General features: G+C 32.3%; 1 protein-coding gene across 1 annotated transcript in view; it reads right to left on the minus strand.

Moving 5' to 3' along the window:
* Positions 1 to 19346, minus strand: part of LOC105222672 (D-beta-hydroxybutyrate dehydrogenase, mitochondrial) — an 89962-nt gene extending 70616 nt beyond the window's left edge. The window contains exons 1-3 of the mRNA XM_049453927.1: positions 19229 to 19346; positions 16472 to 16548; positions 1004 to 1249 (exon numbers count right to left, since the gene is read on the minus strand). Of these exons, the coding sequence (XP_049309884.1) occupies positions 1004 to 1249; positions 16472 to 16495 (270 nt within the window). The 5' untranslated portion in view covers positions 16496 to 16548; positions 19229 to 19346. The remainder of the gene's footprint in view (positions 1 to 1003; positions 1250 to 16471; positions 16549 to 19228) is intronic.
* Between the last annotated feature and the right edge of the window lie 552 nt (positions 19347 to 19898).

The following is a 19898-nucleotide window of genomic DNA, read 5'->3' on the forward strand; positions in this document are numbered from 1 at the left end:
CTTAATTCGTATTTAAACAATTCAAATTCTCATCCGCTTAATTGCTCTCTAAGGCATAAAGCGATGTGTGAAAATGTTGGTCCGTGCGAGGTTCAGCCTATTTGGGAACAATCAACGCCAATAATATGAGAAAAAAAGGTATGAGGTCTATAAAAAGTTAACAGTTATGTACAAATGAAAACAGATAAATAAATAAATATAGGTAAATAGACACATAAAATGTATAACGGTAAATATGCACATAAAATGTTTTGCCGTTATTTTTATTTGTCGCATAATTTAATACATCTTTGTAACACAGCTATTCATTTGTGACTCAATTTTCGTATTTATTTTCATTTTTATCGGCATTCATGTTTTTGCACAGAAGTTCATGTCAGTATGTGTTTACAAACATACATATTATTTATACGATTTGTTATGCGAAATTTTTTATATTTACGATTTGTTTTTTAATATCGTGTTTATTTCATTTTGACCTTGAATGCTGTGCACTTCGCTACTTTTTATCACTTTGACAGTCGTTGCTGGGCTATTTTGATTGGATTGGCTATTTATAGCGTTGTGTTGCATATAAAAATTTATTTTGAGGCGCATAAGTGCTTTTTACTTGAGTGGATATATTTAGCTATATATATTTTTGAATACTTTTTTTCCTAATTTTTTTGTGATTTAAAATTTTTTTTTTTGATTTTTTATAATTTTTGTTTTTTGATTTTTTGGAATTTTTATTTTTTGATTTTTTATAATATTTGTTTTTTAAATTATTTATAATTTTTCTTTTCCATTTTTTTTAGATTTTTTTTTTTAATTTTTTAATAATTTTTGTTTTTTAAATTTTCCATTTTTATTTTTTGGAGTTTTTATTTTTGCTATGTTTCTTATATTTTGTTTATTTTTCTCATATTTTTCTATTTTCTCATATTTTTCTATTTTATTATTTCTCATATATGCCTCTTTAAAGCTTATTTTGCTACAAATTTTATTGCCAACAACCACTCACCTTAACGAAATGATAGAAGAGCACCGCTCCGACAGTGGAGAGTGCAAACCAAACGAATACCGCAAACGTGGAGACATGTGAAATATCCAATGCATGCAACAATGTTGAGATAATCAACGCGGCAGCATGGCAGAACAGGAATGGCAACAATAGACGCTCCAGAATGTCCCATGGAATTTCGGCAGACTTTTGTGGCAGCACTGAAATGGAGCCGCGGCGCAGAGAAGCGCGTCGTGATGCACGGCGCTAAAAATGTAGAAGAAAAGAAGAATTGATAAGAATATATTAAAGCATAAATTAAAGAAAATAGTTGTAATCACACAAAAAGTTGTAATCAAAGTTGTAATCACACAAAAAGGTTAGTGGATAAGATACCTAGCGACTAAATTAGGTACTTTGTACTACAAGATGGTGGTTCCAAGCCTTGAGGGTAAGTTAGGTTAGGTTACACTGGCTGACTGTGACGTCTTACATAGACGTACAGGTCTTTTGTACTGCCAGCTGGAGGTTCATTATCAATATGAGCTGAAGTTTACATAATGTAGAAAGAACGTAAATGCGTTTTTAATAGTTTAGTAGAGATCTGATATCTAATTCTGATGTCTAATACTTCATGAAGTCCCTTGAACTATCTTCTAGATATTTAGCTAAAGCCAGAAAGAAGCAGAGCAGGTGTTCTAGCGTCTCTCCAACGTCTATTTCTGTACACTTTCGACATCTGTCATTACCAATAACGCTTATACGGCTCGCATCTGTTTCTAGTAGGTTGTGCCCTGTTACTAAGCCAACAACCGTCCTACAGTGCTTTCGTGCACGACAGACGCTTCATTAGATAATGAACATATGGTTTAAGGTAGTCTATAGTGAAATTATTTAATATTTCCCCGATTCGAAGTTATAATTTGGGTCCATAGCAATATTGTCACTGAGCGTACTATTCGCAACAACATCACACATCTTGAGATCCAGCATTCCTTATTGGATAATGTTCGACCGAATAGACCACGTTCAGGACGCAGTGAAGAAAATAAAGCAGCGGTAGCAAAGTGTACACGCAGCAACTCGGACTGAAGTATTCAACGACTTGGCGCACCTTACGTCGAGATCTTAAATTGAAAGCATACAAAATACAGCTTGTGTAAGAACTGAAGTCGCTCCACCTTCCCAAGCGACATAGCTTCGCTCTATGGGCTCTTGAGTTCCAAGAAGATCCAACGTTTTCTAGCCAACTTTTGTACACCGATCAAAGATTCAAGAGCTGCTATTTCATTCAGAAAAACAACGGTGTTGTGTGATTTGTGGGCTGGTGGAATCATCGGTACATATTATTCAAAAATGATGCCGGTGAGAAAGTATACGCCAATAGCGCTATGATAACAGACAGATTGATGCCTGAAGCTGAAGCTCATGATCTCGACGATATTTGGTTTCAAGAAGACGGCGCCGATTCCCACACATCACTTTAATCAGTCGATTTATGGATAGACCACTTTGGTGAGCAGATAATTTCACGTTTCGGGTCGGTCGATATGCCACCAATGGGCTTTTTTCCTGTGTGGGTATGAACTTGTAAAGCCTAAAGTCTATGCGGACAATTCCGCTTCGTTTGAGGCCTTGGAGCAAAACATCTAGGGTGTAATTCGCCAGTTACCAGTCAAAATGCTCGAATGAGTCATCAAAAACTGGATTCAACGGGTGGACTATCTGAGGCGTAGGAGTGGCCCATATTTGGTTGATAAAAAATTGATAATTCTATTGACTTTAGCTTCACCAACGGCGTAAGATCTATTGATGCCAATACAGACAAAATTGGTTAGCTGTTGTCCAGGCAAATATACGGTTTATGAAATATGAAACCGGTAAGTGGTTAAACTTTTCTTCACGAGTAGTTTTTAACTACAAATCCTATGGTTCAGAGTGTAAAGGTAACATATGGTATAGCAGTCACGGCTTCTGGTTTTAGACCAAGTGACCTCTTGCTAGCCAAAAAATATCCTTTTGAAAGCGAGCTGTAGTGGGAAGGCGAAACATCCCTCCCGAGGGTTTTGCGCTGGGTTTGGAGACTGCCACTTAAGCAATACCCCCATGAAAAGAAGAAAACTACTTCGGATGAGAGACCAGTCTTTTGAAGACGATTGCTAGGGTGGGCAATGAAGGTATCTTTGGCACAACGGCCAGTAAATTCAGTCTCCATCATGAAACATTGTCAAAGAGGTTGAGGTTGATCGACTTCGTCGGGGCCCGAAATATGATTATCTATAGCAGTAGATTTCGGCATAGAAAAATTTATCAAACTACTTGGCTGTCTCTGGTGTATTTTCAGCCAGTGAAGCCTCTGCCTCTTAATTCCCTGCACTATGTCAATGCAAAGGACCAAAATGCTTCCACAAAACCTTTCACTCGAAAACTCGTAACGTCAACTCATCAGATATTGTCCTCGTCTATTTCTCTGCACCGTATAGTAGAACGAGGATGATGAGTGATTTGAAGAACTTGGTTTTTGTTCGTCGATTTTACTTCTCAATTCTCTACTCAGTCCGAAATAACATCTATCGAAAAGAGTTATTCTGCATTGGATTTCGAGTCTGAATTTGTTATTGATGTTAATGCTGGTTCCAAGATTGACGATACTATCTATCAATGGTGAAGTTGATAATATGGGATAGTTCTTTTTCTCCTCGTTCACTACTAAACCCATTTGCTTTGTTTCTTTGTCCAACCTGGAGAAAGCACAACTATATCAATGTTATCGGCATACGACAGCCAAATAAGTCTACATGGTTGTTATACATCTATTCAAGAGGAGCACAGCGTGGTTCACAGAGGATATAATAGAGTGAGTGAGTTTGTCAATGGGCGCGTTGTCTTATAATGAGCCTTCTAAAGATCGTCAGACATCCAATCAACCTACCTAAACTATTAAATGCTTTGTTTGAAAATCCTAAAAATTTTAAAGGCATTAATAAAATGCAAAATTTAAGCAGCCTCACTTCCAGCAATTAAATTTTGACCAATATTTACTAAATAAATTTTTCATGCAAAAAAAAAAAATAAACGATTGTGTATATATTTGAAACAATTAAATTTTTTTCGTGCATACAAATTTTATTACACGTATTACTAAAATAATTTCCGACAGTTTTTGGCGCAATTAAAAATAAATCCATCGCCAGCGAGTCTAAACCGCAACTATATGCATTTATATTAACAGATATAAAAATATTTGCACAAATATATGCCAATATATTTACAAATTTACCATTCTGTTATATTTAGCGCATATTTATGCTGTGTAAAACGATAAAATCAGGCAGCACTAACCAAATGGCTGCCATTAAAAACCCTAATATTTACACAGCTATATAGTTTTATTGGACTTTTTGTGGGTGTTTAGCCAAATATGCCGAAATATACGTTAACCATTAAACCAAATTATATTTATTTATGTTTTTTATTAACACTTTGGTGTTTTTTATTGCCTTTAATTAAAGTAATTAGTTAATAGGCGAAAAATGTTCAACGATTGTGCAACGCTTAAGTTTGATACATTTTATAAACCTAATATAAATAAAAAAAATATCGATTTGGAATGGAAATTTTATTCGAAAAGCTTAAAGTAGCATGAAGGCGTTCAAAGGTACAGCACTGACTGATATTTTTGGAAAAAGTCGGACCAACGCATTGAAATACTGGGGTTTGGTAGCTAGCTGGCTTGAAAATGTACCGTTCGATTGTCTATTTTTTCTCATGAAATTTGGCACAGACTATTTTACAGGGGAATGGTATAATCTGCGCATAAATTGCTTAGATCGGATCATTAACAGATATATGTAGCTGCCATACAAACTGATCGTTCAAAATCCGGACCTTGTATGGCAAACTTTTTTATTTGACAAGTTATCTTTATAAAATTTGGTATAGTTTATTAACTAATGCAGCGGTATAATATCCGACGAAATTAGTTAGATCGGACTACTATAGCCTATAGCTGCCATACAAACTAATCGTTCAAATTCCGGACCTTGTATGGCAAACTTTTTTATTTGACAAGTTATCTTTATAAAAATTGGTCCAGTTTGTTTACTAAAGCAATAGTATATTTTTCGAAAAAATTATCCAGATCAGCTTACTATAACATATAGCTGCCATACGAACTGATCACTCAAAATCAAGTCCTCGTATAGAAAACTACTTTATTTGTTGATATATCTTAACGAAATTTGGTAAGGATTATAATCTTAAGCATTGCTATAATTTCTGAAAAAATTGCTCAGATCGGATGATTAACAGATATAGCTGCCGTACAAACTGATCGTTCAAAATCCGGACCTTGTATGGCAAACTTTTTTATTTGACAAGTTATCTTCGCCAAATTTGGTACAGTTTATTGCTTAAAGCAATAGTATAATTTCCAAAGAAATCATTCAGATTGGTTTACTATAGCATATAGCTGCCATACGAACTGATCACTCAAAATCAAGTCATTGTATGGAAAACTCTTTTATTTGACAAGAAATTGTCACTAAATTTTGCATAGATTATTGCTTAAAGCTACACTACATACTGCGAATAAATTAATACGATCGGTTCACTATAGCATATAGCTGCCATACAAACTGACCAGTCAAAATCACAATAAACTTTTTTCTAAAACACATTTTACCTCACTAACCGGTTAGTTAACGGTTACAATGTAAGCTATTTTAAAGACAAATATAACTACAACTTCACAAAAAAACAAAAACACTCGAAAAAGCCAAGTCTATAACTGTAAATGCCACTCGACAATGATGAACAATAAAAAACTCGTCAATGCCAAAGTCAAATTAACACATTACTTTAATGGTTCAATTGCTGCAAACCAAAAAAAAATTAGCAAAACAATAACAAAAAGTGTTCTAGGCTATATGGCTAGCTATCAAAGCAGTTTATTTAACTTGACCAACACCATAGAGTGTTTTTTTTTAGTTACGCAATAAAAGCGAGCCAAATAAATTGCATACCCACGATAGTGATCAAGCGCAAATGATTATTAAATTTGTTATACTAGCAAAAAAGTTCTGTTTACTAAAGTGAAAATGTTTATGGAAAAACATTTTTTTTGTACTCGGTAATATCACTCATTTCCTCGCACAAATGTTTGTGTGTGGGTGCTGGAACAAATTTAGTACGTTCCATTTAAAATGCAGGCATACACATAAACGTTTTGTTATGTATAATCACAAATATATGTATGTATATGCTTGTTATGTATATATGTATATTATTGTACATATTTGTATATGCACTTATGTTAGTATATATTTTAAAGTTTTAATTACACGTGCATTTAGTGCTTTTTTTTTTTCATTCAATTAAATTTGTTTTTCGTCTGTCCATCATTTGCACTCGTTTTGTCGAATAAAGCTAAAATCGTTCTGACATATTGCCCCGCCTGCTAATGACTTGAGTTTTTATGGGTTTCCAGCTAATAGGTTGTAAGTATGTGCATGTATTTGTATTTCCTTTGATTAGTGGCAGCGTCAAATGCCGATAGTTTTTCCAAAAATAACATAAAAACACTACGCAAGTAGCAAGAAATTGTAAAAGATTCGCTAATTGTCGAATCCAGCAGAAAACAAGAAAATACGTTATCTTCGACTGTGGCAAAGCTCCAATACCGCTCACGGTTGCATTCTTTTTAGCATAAAGGGTTTAAAAGCGCCTTTTTCTCAATTTTGATGGGTCAGTTTGTTTGGCAGCCATATGCTATAGTCGTTCGATCTAAATGGAAATGCTCGGAGGTTGTAGCCTTGGCTTAGACCACAACCTATACCAAATTAATTGAAGATATCTTGTCAAGTAAAAAAGATTTCCTGGCAGGACATTTATTTGGAACGTCAGTTTATATGGCAGCTATAGTGTTACGATATCGGTGTTTTCGACAAATGAGCAAATTCTTGGAAAGAAGAAGATGTATGCAAAATTTCTGATCGATATATCAAAAACTGAGCAACTAGTTTGCGTATACCAACCCACAGAGAGACATATCAAAATTGACTCAGCTCGTCAAGCTGTAATTTACATATTACGGGTAATGCAAGTAGAAGTACTTTTCCCAAAAACTTTTTTTGACAGATCACGCGTAAGTCGTGTAAAGATGTCATGTTATTTCTGTTTAGTATTGTATGGTATTTAATCGTGGAAAGACTTACGTCTGAAAAACGTTAATAAATCATTCAACTTTCTTACGGAAATTCACATTCTGTAAATAATGTGTTTTGCGCGCTTCGCTCATCTTATGGTCACAATAATCGGCCTATTCGCAACACCATCACCCAACTTGGGACACAACCTTAATTATGGCATAATATTCGACCGAATTGACCACGTCCAGCACGCAGTGAAGAAAATATAGACGCCTTAGCTGAGAGTGTACACGAAAACCTTAGAGAGTCGTTTCGGCGCCGTTTGCATCAACCCCGACTGACGTATGGTATGACTTGGTGAATTTTACGTTGAGATCTTAAATAACAAGCGTACAAAATACAGCTTGTGCAAGAACTGAAGTCGCTCGACCTTCCTAAGCGACATCGCTTTGTTCTTTGGGCCAAATTTTGTTCAGTCCATTTCTAGCTTAATGTGCACATAAAATAACAAAATTGCCGTAACTGGGACGAAGAGCAACCTGAAGATATTCAAGAGCACCATTTCATCAAAAACACCTGATTGGAGTGGTTTGTGGGACGGCGGAATCATCGAACTACATATATTTCTTCAAAAATGATGGCGGTGAGAACGTAACCGCCAATGACGACCGTTATAGCGCCGTGATTACCAACTATTTGATGTCTGAAATTGAGGCTTGTGATCTTAGCGACATTTGGTTTTAACAAGACGGCGCCACTTCTCACATATCGCATCAGTCAATTGATTTATTGAGAGAACACATCGATGAGCTGATAATTTCACTTTTGGGCCGGTCGATTAGTCACCACAAAAGTGTGACATCAGACTGTTAGACTTTTTCCTATGGGGATATGTAAAATCTAAGGCCTATGCGGAAAATTCCGCTTCAATTCATGCCTTGAAGAAAAATATCACGCATGGCAATAGCCAGTACGAATCGAAATGTTCGAACGAGTTACCGAAATTTGGACTTAACGGATGGACCACCTGAGACGTTGCTGCGGCCAACATTTAAAAGAGATAATCTACCAAAATTAATTGTGTTTTAGAGTTACTATTTTGAGCAGAGTGCCACTCTTTCAATGAACATATATCATAACTATTATGTAACGCTGATGATAATTTTTCTTCGGTACAACCGTGGACGCTATTACTGCTGAGAAGCAAAGTTTCGAAGAAGACCCTAATGAGTCCATTCATCAACGCGCGCAACGACTGGAGCTATGCCCATCCACTTTATGAATGGCTTTCCGAAACTATCTTGTTTTGAGGGCCTCCAAGGTTCAACTCGTGGAAGAATTGTCACGCATGTTTGTTGAATGAGTCTAAACCGAGATGGCCCCCCCTAATCCGATTTTTAAAAAGAAATTTTTATTCAGCGTTGCTTACTCATAAACTCACTGCTTGGTGTGCTTTATGAGCAGAGGGAAAGTATTGAGCCATATTTCTTCAAAAATGTAGCTTGCCATAAAGTCATAGTGTATTGGGAACTCATAGAACCTTGATTAAAAACTTTTTGGTGCTCGAGTTTGAAGATTCTGATATGAAGGGATGACCTTTGGATCCAAAAAATGGCGCTACATGTCATAAAGCCAATGAAACAATCGATTTATTAAAGGGAATTTTAGATGCGCGCATTGTTACGCGCTGTATGTCTAAGTCGTGGCCTACAAGAGCAAATGATTTAACACCACTGGACTATTTTTTGTGGGGTTATGTGAAGTCGCTTCTCTATGCAGATAACTTTGAGACAATGGATGCTTTGGGAATGGGCGAAAATTGGATATATTGGCTGGAATTTATAAGGGTGTCATTTCTACGAAATCATTTTTAAAATATAACCACTAAATCTTATCTTTATAATAAAGCTAAATGTTTCTTAAATTAACACGTTTACTAAAAACACTCGTTTGCAATCTTTGAAATCAATATAAATAATTTTTTAAATAAAATTTCCATTTAAAATAGATTGAGATTATTTTAATTTAGCTTTTTAATTCTTATAAATTTGTGTTTTTTAAATCAAGAGAGAAAAGCTGCTTTTCCCAAGCACAATTCAGCTAGTAGTAAAAAACGGAATTGCTCGATTTTTTTATTTTTATTTTTGGCTTTCTTTAGAAATTAATATCGAACAGCTGACCGCACCGAAATTTCCATCATCTCTCTAATCTCTCACTTGTTGGCACGCAAACAATATTTTATTTTTATTTATTTATATTCATTTAGTTTTTCTCTTAATTTTCATTTGGCTTATTATTTTTCATAATTTTTTTTTTTTTTTTTTTTTTTTTTAATTCGCTTAATTTCGTTTTCATAATATTTTCTTGGCAATTGATGAATAACAGTGTATCTTCTAGAATGTTTGAAATGTTCGAAAATGCTGTTCGATCTGCTGTGCACAACGGTAAATTAAACGCAAATGTTGATACAACCGAAAATATCAAAACATTTGGAATTATTTTAGAAACACATAAAGCAATCGCATAATTACAAACAAAATACAATACTATAGAGACAGTATTGTGTATATGTAAATGTGTTTGTGGAAAATTAATGGTGCGTCGAAAAAACAGAACACAAATGAAAAAAAATTTAGAAATGAAAGACAAAAAAGACAAAGGCAACAGCTAATGAGCAAGTCGAGCTAATGAATAAATGTAAATTTAGAAACATTTAGAAAAAAATTTAGAAAAATATCGGGATTACTTGGCCGGCGAGATTCATGAATTCAAAGATTTTGGAAATATTTCAAAATTATGTTAAATTTCTATGCATGCGGCATACATTAGCGACATACGTATGTATATATGTGTATGTATTGATATAATACGTTCAGCATTTGTATTTATTTATTTGCAACAACTGTAAAGGCCATCGATCAGTCGCTCTTGGGTGCCGCATTGCCAGCGCACTTGACTAATGTGAAAGTTCACACTATATATTTACATATACAATACGAGTATAAAGAATTTGTATATTTATATGTCAGTGGGCCTGCAATGTGTGCCACAAATGTATCTTCCCACACAGTGGGTATATGGAACCAGTAATTTGTTTATTTGCAGCCAGTTCAATTGATCGCCGCCTGCGAGACAAATTTATTCAAAATTGCTGAAAAGTTTACGAATGCTTATATTTATATGTGTATATGTACATATATGCAATACATATTCTAAAATGCAAAACAACTTATCATCAAAAAAGTCGAAATTGTATGTATGTAATATCGTAAAATTTCAGGCCGGCGTTCTCAGATATAACCAATTTATAACCAATATATAACCAATTTATAAGCAATCTATAACCAATATATAACCACTTTATAACCAATGTATAACCAATATATAATCAATATATAACCAACTTATAACCACTTTATAACCAATTTATAACCAATATATAATCAATATATAATCTATTTATAACCAATTCATGACCAATTTATAACCAATATAACCACTTTATAGCCATTTTATAACCAATATATAACCAATTTATAATCAATATATAATCAATTTATAACCAATATATAACCAACTTATAACCACTTTATAACCAATTTATAACCAATATATAATCAATATATAATCAATTTATAACCAATTCATGACCAATTTATAACCAATATAACCACTTTATAGCCATTTTATAACCAATATATAACCAATTTATAATCAATATAACCACTTTATAACCATTTTATAACCAAAACTAAAATTTTGATGAGCGAGTTTTTATTATATTGTTTTATCTCCGCCTGTAAACTTATCAAAAGTGATGCTACGTTATTTTTCATTTTAAGTGACGATATACATACATATAACTACATACGTACGTATGATATATGTACGTAGATACTCTTCAAACTAGCCCAAGTAGAAATAGTGTAGCAAATATAAATAAATTCACATTAGTCATATCAAAACACATAAGTTTATATACATATGTATGTACATACATATACATATATATATACAGATATAAATATTTCAAAACTCTATATCGCATGCCACATACGACAGTTTTTATGCTGCAAACGCATCTGTATCTAAAAATAAATGCATATCAGCACAGGAGGGGAAAAAAGGAGAGATATATAGTACAATAAGCGAGTTTTTCTTCAAAAAATTAATGTGTAGAATTATACTAAACCAAATGAAATCTTCCTTTACCAGATTCAATTTTTGAAAGGATACAATTACAACTTTCTTAAACTATTTAAGATGAACGTATGTTTATTTATACGTACCATAAGAATGTGTGATTAGCTTTCACTCGTCAATTCAATATCCAATTCATATCTGAGGCGCATTAGCATTTAAAAATGACAAGACCCTGAGGCTGACTCGAATAAATTTCATTTGAGATGCCCAATTTTCTACCATTTTTTCAGTAATCGAGGCAATAAGGGGCTGTACATTATCTTCAAAGGCGTCAATCGTCTTGGCCATATCTGTGTAGAGAAGCGACTTCACATAACCTCACAAAAAATAATTCAGCGGTGTTAAACCGCACGATCTTGCAGGCCACGTCTTAGGCATACGACGCGTAATAATGCGCACACCTAAAAATTTCTTCAATAAATTGATTGTTTTGTTGGCTCTATGATTGTAGCGCGTTCATGTTGGCACCACAGGTCATCAACATTAAACTCTTTCAATTCATGTAACAAAGTCATTAATCAAGGCTCTAAGAGTTCACCATTGGCTATAAGATTAGCCTGTTACATTTTTGAAGTAATAAGGCCCAATAAATAAATATGTTCCTCTACACATAAAGCACAACCAAAAGTAATTTTTTAAGGATTTGACAGGCTCTCAACAATGACTTTATCATCTCGTACCCATACAACTAAAAGTAGGCTTCATCGTTGAACAAAAATTTGTCGTGAAAATCATGGTCAGTGGTTATCTTGTCCATTCACCGAACGGGCAACGCTCTTGATGGTTGTTCGGCGTCAATTCAAGCAGAAGGTGGATTTTATAAGCGCACAAAGCAAGAGTTCTCCATAAAATCTTACATACCAGATTGTTCAGAAAGTTTGGTCGTTCGATAAGAGATGGTGTTGCTACGAGGCATAAATTTTTCTTTTGTCTCTTTATATGAACGTATGCGTTGTTTCATTCCTATCTGTCAATTCATTCTTTGTTGACAAACCATTTAGTGTCACAGTATTTTTTTCAAATGGAAAAAAATTGAATATCGTGCATTGATAAAATTCTTATTTTTGGAAGGTGTAGCAGCAAAAGAAATTCACGAATGAGTGTTAAAATTGTATAATGATTGTTCACACGCATTTAGAACAGTAAAAAAATGATTTGCTGAATTTGAACGTGGTCGTACAAGCCTTGAAGACGATCCACGTGAAGAACGTGCGTACTTGGGTCTACGAGTATCACCATGATCCTGAATCAAAACAAGAGACTAAATAGTGGTGTGAACCTGGTTTTTTGGTTTCGAAACGAGTTCGTATCCGGAAATCGGCATCAGTTTTTTGGGATGCAAGAAGAATTTTGTTTCTGGATTACTTGAAAACTAGTAAAACAATTAATTATGAATATTATTGAAACCTTTTGGAACAGTTGAAGGAAAAAATCATTAAAAAATACTTGGTTTGTATCGTGAAATAGACCTTTTGCATCGCTACCACGGGCGTCCAGACGTTGAACCCAATTTTCGACGGTTTTCAAGCATAAATCGGCCGATATTGCTGCAATTTCAGGTTTAATATTTGTACGAAGTTCATCAATCGTTGCTGGCTTGTTGGCATAGACCATATACCTGACGTAGCCCCACAGAAAATAGTTGACTCGGTCATGTCGTGAGATAACAAATTCATTAAACTTTCTTTTCAATAAATCGATTATGACATTCGCAGTGTGGCTTGTGACGCCGTCCTGTAGGAAACACATATTGTCCAAGTCCATATCATCCAATTTGAGCCAAAAATATTCGGCTATCACAGAGCGGTAGCGATAGCCATTCACAGTATCTTGATTATCACGGAAGAAGCAGCGCCTCAATGACACCACCGGCCCATAAACCGCACCAAACGGTCACTTTTTCAGCATGCCAACCGACTTTGACTACCATAAATTGAACGTAGTGAGCGTCCTTAAAGTTTAAGCCACTGATTTCGAATTTCGGTAGTGAATTTTAATAATTTCGACTCTTTGTTGGATCGTATATCTTTCCATGATGAAATGGTAAACCTAGCTGATGAGAAATATCAAAAGAGCGGGAAAAGTATATCGTTTTTACTGTGCCTATCGGTCTACTTTTGCAGCGTTCCTATTGAAAAACCCGTTACCACAGATGCAACTAAAGTTTACTATTTTTTTATTATATAATATTTGCACTTAAGTGCCTTTCCAATCACCGCACATGATTACACATCGACGGTTTTGATGGACGGAAGTCGTGCGTGGCGCGCAACCAATACAACAAATCTCCTACTAAAGTTTAGATTTATGCTGATTTTTATGGCATTTCGCACGCATTTAGAAATGAATGGGATTTTTATGATTTTGACGATTGTATATGTTTATAATTTCCTATGGAAGCAGTGCAAGTGAATCACATAACATAAATAAACAGTTGATTTTAATGGCAACGCAGCGGAAATGCCCAGTTGATGGCGGCAGAAGCGAAGTTAATTATCTGGCAGCTGTGTATATGCTTACTTAGGTGTTTATCGATATATATATCTATAGAATATATATATACATGTATATATATTTATATATATGTATGTATATGTATTTATATTTACATATATTCATGTATGTTAGTTAAGCATGTACGCACTTCATGAAAGCTGTGCACTTGCAATCATTTGCCACCTCGGAACATAAGTGACCCACTTGGCTGTCGGCCATTAAGTGCAGCGCTTGCAAGTCATTCTCTATTTCTCTTTCATTTTTTTTTTTTTTGTTGCAATATATAGTTTTTCACTTTCGCACAATTAACTGTAGTATGGCGTCTAGCAGAGACCAAACAAAACTATGCGAAAGTGCTTTGTGCCGGCCGGCCGGTTTATGGACCGCACATTTACGGGCACAACGAAACACCCATGCGAGTAAATTATGAGTATATGACTGATAATAATTACGCTCATAAATGCCGGCAGGCATTCAATTTAATTATTATTTTAAAGCTTCAACTTTGTGTTGGCGAACTTAAGTCATTGCAGCAAAAAAAAAAAATATTTTTCTTTCAACACTAAATCTATTTAGTAACAAAAAGTTAGTAGTACCTTCTTAGTCTCCACTAAACGCGGTCCATTTAAAATATTTTGTTTTCATTTCGACTAGAATTTATTTTCATTACAATTTTATTATTATAACCCCTTTTCCATAAATTTGCTTTTGATCTTCCAAATACTAAATACCATAGTCGTTGAGACATCTTGCCTTCATCTGCCTTCCGGCTTTTGTGGTTTGCTTGTTCCCAATTAAATTGGGTTAAGAAAACTGCAGCGCTCGCCAAATTTAAGTTAGCTTTAATGGAATGTGCTATTTTTGGTCCATATGCCAAGGCGAAAAATAGACAGCGACTCAGAATGTATAAACATTATGCCATATAAATAGTACATAAAGGCATCGGTGGAGACGGTAGAGATGGTAATGTAACAAGCATACAAAAATTTAACGTGTGATCCGAATGGTGATAATTTTTCAAAAGTCTGTTTCTGGCAGATCATGCGTGAGTCGTGTCAAGCTGTCATGTTATTTCAAAACAACAACGATTTGATGTGGTTAGCAGGCCGGTGGAAACATCGGTCCATATATCTTCAAAGAAGGCCGGTGAGACCGTTATCGCATCATGACAACCGACTGTTTGATGCCTGAAATTGAATCTCGTGATTTCGGCGACATTTGGTTTTAACAAAAATTTTGGTTTGAGAGAACAATTCGGTGAGCAGATGTTTTCACGCTTTGGGCCAGTCGATTAACCATTAATATCGTGTGATGCCACACCGTCAAACTTTTTCCCGTGGGAACATGTAAAGTCTAAAGTCTATGCAGACAATCCCATCTCGATTCGGACCGTGGAGCAAAACATCATGCGTGTCATTCGCCAGTTACAAGTCTAAATGATCGAACGAGTCATCGAAAATTAGACTTAACTGAAGGACCTTCTGAGACATGACCAACATTTAAAAGAGCCAAAGAATGTTTTTTCGAGAGATAATAAACATTCCAAAATAAATTTGAAGTATCTGTGTTTTTTTTTTTAAGTAGAGAACCTCGAAATGGATCACACTTTATATTTGGGGTATCAGCTACTTTGAGTTAAGTCCAACGTCTTTAGTGACATTGTGATGATGTCTCCGCGAATGTGAACATAACTTCAATATTCCGCGATTTACTAGTGTTCTCGTACATCCAACAACTTCTCAAAGCACAGTTAGTGAGAGATAAATAAGAAGATCTTGGTGCCAGCTGGTTTAATGGGAATCTGGTTACTTAGATTACTACGAGCATTTTGGAATCTTTAAACACTTTGATTTCACTGCAAAATATTTGCATTACCAGATCGACGAGCTTAGCCCTAGCTGTCGTTTCTCTACTCACATATCTTCGAGGGAGACATGGGAGTCAAGCACTCACTAGAGGATGGATTAAAGCTTGCGGGAAGGGTTAGTGGAAATGTATACTGTTAGGAATTTTCAGTAAGTTCCGATTTTAGGCTTCCTGACCGATGCAACGTCTTTTAAGCAGAAGTGGCTGCTATAAAGGTAACAGTATATCCATTATACCGGAGCGCAGCCTCTTTCAGAGTAGTGACTATCCACTCTAATAGTAAGACAGCCATCTTATCTAGAGGATGGTTATTTTGTAGTTAGACTGATTCGGGTTCTTCGGCACAATGGTATTGTAGAAAACTTTATGGCTAATTAGCTTGCTTGGCCAGGTGTTTCAGTCTTAATTATTATAGAATAGGAACGTATAGGAGCTGCGTTGAATTCTTGTGGCTCACTACTGGATTTTTGGTCCTCAGACTAGGTTGGTCAACTACCAACAGCTGTGCAGTCAGTCAACAACTAACACCTTTCATTCGAAACTTATTTGTATAGTTTACCTTTGCCTTTATAGTCAGCGTCAGCGATGTTTGTTTGTGAAAGAATACATTCTGACAATCGATTCATGACTGGACAACCTCAAGTGAAAGTAATAGTGTTCGAATCGAGGTGACCAAGCCACTGATAAATACATATTTATTATTAATAGTCCTTACATAAATATTTTAGAAATCAAAAACTAAATTAAATAAAAAGGAAATTTATAGTAAACTCACCATAGTGTTGTCGAAAACTTGCATATTGCTTGTTTCCTTAAACGCTTATATAAGTATCACTTCACAAACAGCTTAAGTCCTTGAATTTTTGAACGAAGAAAGAATTTTATTAAAAATTTGGTGGATATTAATTTTGATTTAATGTTTTTAAATTTTTGATAACTGTATTATATATCACAATTTATAATCATATTATATAATGTTATAATTCACCATTATATAACTATATGTAAAAATTATTGCCATATAAAGTATTGCATATAATTTATTTAGATTTGAAAAAGAATGACATCTAAAACGAGTTTATTGATCTCAAAGATAATATTGGAATAATTTCTAATTTTATTATAGAAAATTTAAAAATTTTAATTTATACACATTTTGAAAGTTTCTAAACATTTAGATTACAAAAATTAAAAAAAGAATAATATATTTTGAATTTTAAATATTTCTGAGCTTATTAAGAGCAATTATTAAATTTTGAATTAAGAAAATTAAATATTTTTAATTTTTAAAACTTTCAAAATATTTGTATTAAAAAATTTACAAAAAAATTATATGTTCAATTATTAATAGTAAATATTGAAATCCGAATTTAAAAACTGAATATACATACATTTACACATTTCTGAAAATTTTTTAAAATCTGGATTAAAAAAAATGTTAGAAAATTTTTTAAAATTAGTAGAAAGTATTGAATTTCGAAATTAAAATTTAATAAATATTTTAAGTTTTGAAAATTCTTTAAAATTAATTGCGTAAAGTAAATATTGAAATTCGAAATTAGAAAAAAAAATTATTTTAAATATTAATTTTTAAATATTTCTAAAAATTTGTTTTAAAAAAATTTATAAAAGTTATTTATTTAAAGTTTTGAAATTTTTTTAAAAATATGGAAGGTCGAATTTAAAAAAATATCTTTGGATTTTTGAATATTTTCTTAAAGTTTAGATTAAAAAAATAGAAAAATGTATATATTTTAAATTTTATAAATTTCTCATAATTTGTATTCAAAAATTAAAAAAAAAATATATCTTTTGTTTTGACATTTTTCAATTTATTAATAGTAAATATTGGAATTCAATTAAAAAATTTATATATATTCATTTTTGAAGATTTCTCAAAATTTTGAACAAAAAAATTAAAAAATATAATATATTCTAATTTTTAAAAATATGTAAAATTTTTTTAAAAAAAGAGCACATATTTTAATTTTTGAAAATTTCTCAAAATTTTGAAGAAAAAAATTTAAAAAGATAATAAATTTTAATGTATTTAAATTAAAAAAGATAATATATTCTAATTTTTAATAATTTTTTAAGAACTAATATTGAAATTCTTAATAAAAAAAGAATACATATTTTAATTTTTGAAAATTTTTAAAATTTTGTATTAAAAAAAAATTAAAAAATTATATATTTTGATTTTTGAAAATTTCTTAACTCATTAATAGTTGGACTAAATTAATTAAAAAATTATATGTATTATAAAAATTGTTTTAGTAAATATTGAAATTCGAATTAAAAAAAAACTTTAGATATTTTAATTTGTGAAATTTTCTGGGAATTTTGATTCAAAAAATTTAAAAATTAAATTTTTGAAAATATCTAAACTTTTTAAGAATTAATATTGAAATTCGTATTAAAAAAAAGATATTTTAATTTTTGAAAATTTTTAAAATTTTATATTAAAAAAAATTAAAAAATTATATATTTTGATTTTGGAAATTTCTCAACTCATTAATAGTTGGACTAAATTAATTAAAAAATTATATATATTATAAGTTGTGAAAATTGTTTTAGTAAATATTGAAATTCCAATTAAAAAAAATTTAGATGTTTTAATTTTTGAAATTTTCTAAACAATTTTATTAAAAAAATTATTACTAATAAATATTATAAGTTGTGAAAATTATTTTAGTAAATATTGAAATTCCAATTAACAAAAATGTAGATATTTTAATTTTTGAAATTTTCTAAAAAATTTTATTAAAAAAATTATTACTAATAAAATTTAAATAAAAAAAATTTGTGTATTTAAATTTTTGAAAACTTTTGTAATAATAAATGTAAATGTTTGAGTTTGAAAAAATTTTATACATATGCATTTTTGAAATTTTTTAAAATTATTATTCAATTAAATTTGAATTAAAAATATTTAATATATTCTAATTTTTGAAAATTTCTAATAATAAAATTTGAAAAAAAGAATTGTGTATTTAAATTTTTGAAAACTTTTCTAATAACAAATGTAAATGTTTGAGTTTGAAAAAAATTTTAATACATATTCGTTTTTCAAATTTTTAAAATTATTATTTATTTAAATAAAAAAATTTAATATATTTTAATTTTATAAAATTTCGCTAGTTATAAATAGTGAATATTAAAATATGAATTAAGAAATATTATATATTTAATATTTTAAAAAAAGTTTATTTAACTAATATTTTAATATTATTTTAATATTAATGTCAAACCGTTATTTTTATTTAAACGGCATTTTATTTTAATTTAATTTATATTTTTGTTAATATTGAACACTTTTTATATCACGAGCAATCATCCAGGGTTCTCATATTTCAAACACAGTTATTCCAGAATTTTTTCAAACAAAAAATGCAAAAGTCTCTTTTGCTGATGAATTTTCTTTTATTTCGAAAATAATTTAGTTTTATTTTTAGCGTCGCTAATCGGTTTTTTTAAGTATGATCGCATAGAAAATAATATTTCACCATAAAATCGAATAATTTTGCACCTACTTAAAAAATGTTTCGAATAAAATAATTTTCTATAAAGTAATTTCCGAATGTTTCGGTTTAGCGGTTCGGCCGGCCGCCCGATTATCACGTTATGAGTCGCGTCGTCCAACTGCCAAGGCATAGCGGCTAGCGGCCGTGCGTTGCTTGCAGCGCCCAACGAATGCGGTAAAATTTGTTGTTTTTTTCGGGTACTGTGGTGGCTGGCGGTGCGTCGGGGTGCTGACGAATGCGTTGCTATTTCGAAATCTGCCGCATAGACGTCACTAAGAGGACGGTATCAGCCCACACGAATTTGCTTCGCGCTGTCAATAGCGCCCGCTATGTGGCTGGATTCGGCAGCTCAGTTCGTTTTCGTTTTCGTTTTCGCTTTGTTGTCGTTATTGTCGCGTACACTTTTGCGACCCCAGGCGCACAAGATCGGCACTCACTTGCAACCATTTATTATACTTAGCGCTGTGTTATTTTTGTTATTTAAATATTTTCAAAATTTATTTTCTCCATTTCGTGCGCTTTCTTTTATGTATGTAAAAGTGCTTGTGTATAGTATACAATATTTTTTTTAGCGTTTGTATGTATGTGACAGTTTCGAAATTACGTAAAAAAGTAAAAAATGTCGCCACGCACGTCGCCACAGTTTCCATTAACGCGATCTTTTGCTTTTGCATGCCA

Source organism: Bactrocera dorsalis, chromosome 3 (genome assembly GCF_023373825.1).
Source record: "Bactrocera dorsalis isolate Fly_Bdor chromosome 3, ASM2337382v1, whole genome shotgun sequence".
In the NCBI taxonomy this organism is placed as follows: domain Eukaryota; kingdom Metazoa; phylum Arthropoda; class Insecta; order Diptera; family Tephritidae; genus Bactrocera; species Bactrocera dorsalis.